The sequence below is a fragment of the Penaeus vannamei genome, chromosome 10, assembly GCF_042767895.1.
Source record: "Penaeus vannamei isolate JL-2024 chromosome 10, ASM4276789v1, whole genome shotgun sequence".
Classification (NCBI taxonomy): Eukaryota; Metazoa; Arthropoda; class Malacostraca; order Decapoda; family Penaeidae; genus Penaeus; species Penaeus vannamei.
Window position 1 is genome coordinate 12,858,779 of NC_091558.1, and position 7,500 is coordinate 12,866,278.

The 7,500-nt window shown below is 47.5% G+C and overlaps 1 protein-coding gene across 1 annotated transcript in view; it reads left to right on the forward strand.

Moving 5' to 3' along the window:
* The window catches only part of LOC113804052 (uncharacterized), a 10,978-nt gene that overhangs the window by 2,483 nt on the left and 995 nt on the right, over positions 1-7,500 (forward strand). Inside the window, exons 2-3 of the mRNA XM_070126343.1 lie at positions 4,752-4,931; positions 5,044-7,500. The exon at positions 5,044-7,500 is cut by the window's right edge and continues 995 nt beyond it. Coding sequence (XP_069982444.1) covers positions 4,752-4,931; positions 5,044-7,242 — 2,379 coding nt within the window. The 3' untranslated portion in view covers positions 7,243-7,500. The remainder of the gene's footprint in view (positions 1-4,751; positions 4,932-5,043) is intronic.

A 7,500-nucleotide genomic window follows, 5' to 3' on the forward strand; every position in this document is an offset into this window, starting at 1 on the left:
TTGCCTAAGCTTATAGAGTAAATACGGGTTAACACTGAATTGATAATAACCGTAAAATTATCAGAAAGACGTTAAATGAAAGTTCACACAATCAAAATGAAGAAATATTCATTCAGAGACGCACGCAAGATGCTGACGAACAAAATAATTGCTCCGCGCAAGACATCTGGCATCTGCAGTTCAAAGTCACGGCCACACCACAGCTCCCAAGTTCATGGCCCTCGCTCGCTCACGTCAGATGGCAGGCACGGCACACAACTAGTCTTTTACACATTTCATTGTTCATTGTTTACTTCGCTCGGGTGTTATTACAATGAGTAAGTTTACATTTAAAACCTCAAACAATTAACCTTAAGGATTTCTAAACTACGCTGGAAATTTGTTCTCAGTGACTTGAAAATCTATTAGCATAAAATTTTGAGATAAAATTTAACTGTGCGTTCCAGGAACTGATAAATCAATTTTCTAGGCCTTCTTGGCAAGCTTGCGATTTTCTAATGTTTCAGTTTGAGGACAGTCGGTTCTATCGGCCTATGACCGTGTTCGTGTGTCGGCCGGGAAGAGATAGTGTCTACAGAAAAGGGGATTAGTAAAGAGAGAGTGACCCTCCCTTACGCCTAACCCACACACCCATCTCTTGACCCATATATCAAAGTCTGGACGAATCACTCACCGCCCTCTCATGCCGAGTCGATCTGGTTTGAGGAGGATATCATGGTTTAACAATATGTCAATGTAACGACTATAGTCTCGATCCAAAATCCTTTAAAATGTAAAAATGAAGTAAAAATTCTCTCCACCATTTCAACATTTCACCAGTAATGAAACTCGTCGTAATGAGCTATTCATTCCTTATGTTCAGAGTCGGTGAACAGCGGGCCACCTGACAGGGGTTTTACTTGTATCATATCGGTGTTTCTGTGTCAAACACTTGACAGCTGCTCCACCCGTCCTACTTCATACTCCCCACGTTTACCGATGCCAGCGCCGTGATCTTGCCTGCGAGCATCCTCCACATGCACGTTACATTTTCATACGTTTAAATCACGGAAAATAAACACGTGACAAGCGCCTGGCCATTCACCTCTGCCCGACGACGCACAGATTTCACACTCTGACGAACAGATGATCACGCAAAAGCCGGGGATTTTTTTTTTTCGAAAACTTACTCAACGATTGTTATTCACAAAAAAAAAAAAAAAAAAAAAACAGATGTTAAGAGAAATCAGCAAATAATGGTCGAACGTAGCCACGAGGTAACCTGGTCACCGCGATGCTACGCTGACCGTGGTATGTAAACAACGCCGACTTCCTGCGCGTTTCCCCTTCGCGCCAAGACCCGTTTTCCTTTCGGTTCGTCGACTCGCCTGACCACTTCCTCTTTTTAAAATGTTTCTTCGACTTTAAAGTTTCATTTACTATCGACATGTGCTGAGGAGATAGGCTGCTGTCTGTCTGCTTTGTTGTATTAGATGATTACCTAGTTTACTTTTTAGATACAATAGTATAGTACATTAGCTTACTTCCACGGTTTCAATGTTACGTCATTCTTGATGGCTAAGGAAATTATCCGCACGCACTAGTATACTCTCTTGCATACACTCGCACACACATACGCACACGCACACGCACACACACACACACACACACACACACACACACACACACACACACACACACACACACACGCACACACATATACATATACACACATACACATACACACACACATACACACAAACACACACACGCATACACATACACACATATAGGTATATATAGACATGCATATACATACAAATATGTAAACACACACACACACACATACGCACACACAGAGGTATGTATACACACTTAGGTATATATAGACATGCATACACATACACATATGTAAACATGCACACATACACACATTGATAGATATACACAAACATAGATATATATATATATATATATATAGACATGCATACACATAAACATTCATGTATACATATGTTCACACACACACACACACACACACACACACACACGTACTCAATCCCGCAAGCACTCAAATAACCCGCAGCGAAACACTTAACAAGAAGCCAAGTGTAAAAAAAAAGTCTATTACCAAGCATGAAATTACAGTCACGGGAAAAAAATAACTGTTGAGAACCCACGTTGCTTCCCACCCCCCTCCTCCTCCCCACCCCCTCCCGCCCTCCTGTTGTTCCCGTAGCCTTGTAACCTAACTGGGAATGTGTTTGAGAGGAAGGGGGCAGGGAAAGGGAGGGGAAGGAAGGGGGGGGGGCGAAGCAGGGTGAGTAACGGATTTATTTGGATTCTATTTTATTTTACTTTTTCTTGTTTTTCGTTCGCTCTCTTTTGTTTTTGAGCTACCTTTCTGTTTTTTCCTCCCTTCATCTCCCTTTCTCCCTCTCTTTTGCTTACTGTCTTCTCCCCTCTATAATTCATCATCTCCCTTTCTTTCTTTCTTTCTCTCTTTCTCTCTCTCTCTTCGACGACGTTCAGCATCAAGCTTTCAAGGTCAAAAGCATGGAAGAAAGTGCAACATGAGCTTATCATGTTACTCTCTACTCACCAGGACACTCGCCTCTGATACTATTTACCTGATGTGAATATTCACTCTTTACACGGGAACGACATAAAGATTTCATGCTATATCACGACAGGCTATTTTTTCAGTATATACCCATTAAAACCATGTGGTTCATTACAGTCACACAAATACATCTATATAATCTTTAAAAGTAAAGACCGAGGCAGACAAATAGAGTAGACAACAACAAACAACCTTTCCGGCATTCGAAGGGAAAGCCAGTCGATGGCTCCCCTGACCCGGATCTGCCTACTTCCTACCCACTCCCCGCCCCCTCCCCCCCCGCCCCTCTGACTTTCTATTTACACCGTCTCCGCGGGCGAGCGATGATGCTTGTGTCTCCCCGGGCTCTGTCCTGTCTTGCTCGCTTATTAAGGCGTCTTTATCTTTTCATTGTGCGTTTCATTTTTTTAATTTTTTTTTTACTTTCATATTTTCTCTTTTGTTTCTTTTGTTCTGGGATCTGAAAGGGTTGTCGCAGTGATAGTAATTTAGTCTTTATGATATAGTCAAGAGTTTTTTTCTTCTAAGTCGCTGTCACTTATTATCGGTAATTTGCTTTATTGCTTCCTGTCTCTTAACTACTGGCATCCTAAAATGTTCGTTCGCGAAGATTATTCGAGAACAAAGGCTAAGGACCATCATACTCCTTGGCACACAGCTTCCTTCGCCCAGGGGAATAAAGTGGGAATGTTATATTTCACACCTTCACGAAATTTTAAACATATTTCGAACGACGTCCCTAGTCAGAGGTCTACCCATTACATACCCAATAACACGAAAGTAATAGTTATCAGGTAGTAGATGCTGAAAGCACAATGGCCAGGTAACAAATAGAGTTACCACCGCCCGGGAGGTCAACCAGAGAAGAGGAATTTATAGGAATGTCGGAAAATCTGTTCCCATCACCGCGGGAGATGAGGACCGTTGAGAGAGGGATAGGTGGCCGCCGTCCTCGCGAGGATTAACATTCCGGTATCTTGATTTAAGAGGTTGATTTATTGAAAATTGAAATGAATTTTCACTTCTCTAACGTAAATATTTACGCATTTACCTACACTATTTAGTATCTTACATCTAAAATGTGTCCATCAATGTACATATAATGGCGGCATTGCACTTCATGGCGCTAATTACTATAGTATGTTCACACAACCATGAAATCACTTTTAAAATTCAACTTATAGACCGCAGGTGAGAAAATTATAAAAAACTGACAGATAAAATTAAAAAACGTGCTCACAGGCGAGCTCAAAGTCCTGGCCAAACTAAAGGAGTCATCTGTCAGTGTGCGGTCGAGTCGGACGGCAGGTGGGACAGCGCGGTCGTAGATTTAGGACGAGTAGAAGGGAAACCGGGCCAGACAGGGGAAGTGGGACCCATTCAGACATCCCCTCGGGGCAACTTTCTCCCGTAGAATATGTGGGTGACGACGAAGGAGGGAAAAGGGCGGAGGGGGGAGGATTGTATGCCTACAGGTTGATTTATGGCATGTATGTGCGGTCAGCCAAACGGTGACTGAGCTTCACTTTTTACTGAATTGAGAGCAGTTCTTTGTCACCAAATATATATTCTTCTTTAATGCAATCATTATGTTAAATCAACGTCAATATAGAAGCAAAATCAAGTTCTCGAAAGGATCATGAATATAAGGGTAAACAATATACATAAAGGTTAATCCTCCCTTGCTGTAACGTGATATTGCGCGCTTTTGGTCCAGGCCTAAAATTCTCGACTGCCGCGTTATGTAGGTCGGCCGTGAAAGTCTCCAGTCGTCCTAATAAAAGCTTGCTCGCCTAACACCTATATATAACACCTCGCCTAATATATGGTGTTCCTTTATCCGTTTGACTTCATGAAAAAAGTATATCCTACCGATAAGTATCATCATGCATGGTATGAACTTGCAGTATAGATAATCTTTGACCTTCTAGTATTGAACACTTCAATATGCACAGAAGCTGCAAAGTGAGGATGCATATAGTATTATCCTTCCAACATTTTTTTTATTATTACATAATTTGACTTAATCTGTTCATGGTCAACTAGAATAATGATACACTCCTAATTCTAGAAGATTATTCCTTTGACAAACACCCAATCATAAATGGATCATAAACTGTTAACTGACATTTATTTGTTTTCCTTTCAGGCTCTACCCTTACTGGTAGCGGCAGTGGGCCTGCTGCATGTGGCCCTTGCTGACTACCCAAAAGCCACCAAGGCCCCCACTCAGTCTGCCTATGTCCCCGCAGTCAAGTATGCAGGTCCCATTGTCTACTCTGATGAAAAGCCACCGATCATTCACTTCCCTCCACCTCCTAAGCCTACGGTAAGCACACGTTGTCTTCTTCTGAATCATATATTGTTATCTTGAAATATGATCTGACTTTGACAACCATATGACAGTTTCGCATCATTAAATTTTTTTTCCTTCTCGGCAGGCCGGCGGCTACTCCAAAGGCGGCGGCGGCAGCAAGGCCCATGCGGTGAAATACGTTCCTCTGCCCCACCACGAACTTCCTGTGCTCATTTACCAGTCGGACAGTTCTCCTCCAGTGCACGTTGTCCACACACCTGCGCCTGCTACGAAGGGACCTGCATACGCACCGCCCCCTAAGGCACCTGCACCCAAACCTACTTACGGCCCACCGCCAAAGGCTCCCGCCCCTACATACGGCCCACCTAAGGCCAAGGCCCCTAGACCATCTTACGGCCCTCCACCCAAGGCTCCCAGGCCCAGCTATGGCCCTCCACCAAAGGCACCCAGACCCACATATGGCCCTCCACCAAAGGCACCCAGACCCTCTTATGGCCCTCCACCAAAGGCACCCAGACCTACATATGGCCCTCCACCAAAGGCTCCTAGGCCCACTTACGGTGCCCCACCCAAGGCCCCCACAACATACGGCCCCCCACCCAAGGCACCAAGCCCTCAGTATGGCGCTCCCGCTAACACTGGCCCCATCTACATAAACGCCCCACCTGCTCCTGCCCCCGTCCTGGTGCCTGCTCCTGAGCCCCAGTACGCTGCCCCTGCCGCTCCGAAGCCCTCGTACGGTGCTCCTCCCAAGGCTCCTCCTAAGGCCCCCGCCCCTACCTATGGTGCCCCGCCCAAGGCCCCTGCCCCTACATATGGTGCTCCTCCTAAGGCCCCCGCCCCTACCTATGGTGCCCCTCCTAAGGCCCCTACTCCTACATATGGTGCTCCTCCCAAGGCTCCTCCTAAGGCCCCTGCCCCTACATATGGTGCTCCTCCTAAGGCTCCTGCCCCTACTTACGGTGCCCCGCCCAAAGCTCCACCCAAGGCCCCTCTTCCTTCCTATGGCGCCCCTCCCAAGGCAACCAAAGCTCCATCATACGCTCCTCCCCCACCAACATACGGCCCACCCAAGCCCGCCCCTACCAAGGGAACCCCCGCCCCTCACATCATCTACGCTGGCCATCCTCCCATCCACGTGTACCAGCAGCCTCCCGTCTACCAGGTCACGAAGGCTCCCAAGGCTCAGTACGCTGCTCCCGCCGCCCCCAAGCCCAGCTATGGACCTCCTCCCAAGGCCCCTGCTCCCACATACGGACCCCCAAAAGCACCTCCTAAGGCCCCTGCACCCAGACCAAGCTACGGCCCACCTCCCAAGGCTCCTGCACCTTCTTATGGCCCACCTCCTAAGGCTCCTGCACCTTCTTATGGCCCACCTCCTAAGGCTCCTGCACCTTCTTATGGCGCCCCTCCTAAGGCTCCTGCACCTTCTTATGGCCCACCTCCTAAGGCTCCTACACCTTCCTACGGACCCCCTCCTAAGGCTCCTGCACCATCGTATGGCGCCCCACCTAAGGCTCCTACACCTTCCTACGGACCCCCTCCTAAGGCTCCTGCACCTTCTTATGGCGCCCCACCAAAGGCTCCTACACCTTCCTACGGACCCCCTCCTAAGGCTCCAAGACCAAGCTATGGCCCCCCTCCTAAGGCTCCAAGACCATCTTATGGCCCCCCTCCCAAGGCTCCTAAGGCTCCAAGACCAACCTATGGCCCCCCTCCCAAGGCCCCTAAGGCCCCAAGACCAACCTATGGCGCCCCACCAAAAGCCCCCAAACCAACCTATGGCGCTCCACCAAAGGCTCCTACCCCAACTTACGCCCCCCCTAAGCCCGCTGCCAAGCCCGAGCCTGTGTACGTCCCAGCACCAAAGGCATACCATAAGCCCCCAATCATCATCTACCAGGGTGTGAGGCCTCCCGTGCACGTCTACCAGCAGCCTAGCAAGGGATCAACTTCCGGAGGACACTCAGCACCATCGGGTGGATACGGCGCTCCTCAAGCGCCTCCCTCAGCCTATGGCGCTCCAAAGGGAGAAGATATCATCGCACAAAAGGGATCAGATTCCTACTCTGCTGGCAGCATCCCCGTCCCCGCAGTTAAGGCCGCCCCTGCCGCAGCATCAACCTCCAGTTATGCTGCCAAAAGCATTACCGTTGATGAAGTAGAGAGTGACTGGGAACCTTCTGTTGGATACTCCGCCTATACAGACGCGTCACTTTCCGTAGAAGCCAGTCAGCCACAGAAAGCCGTGGAGAAAAATGTATCTGCTGAAGTGAGCGAGACCAAGGTGTCCACCTCCGTATCCGTGTCAGCATCTGCGTGAGCAGGACCTGGTTGATCTTGACGCATCTCTTGTGATATTTTCACAGCACACACTGTTAAGTATTTAACTGTACTGTGTTGATTTGGAATCATGATTCATCTGCGTTGTGTCAAGTGATATCACATAATGTTTAGAAGTATTGCATAATACACTATTGCATCTCGCAACACCATGCAATGAAAGGAGGTATTAAGCAATGCTATTCGGGGTGTCTAGGCACTGGTTAATACTATTTGAACACATATACTTCATTGCATA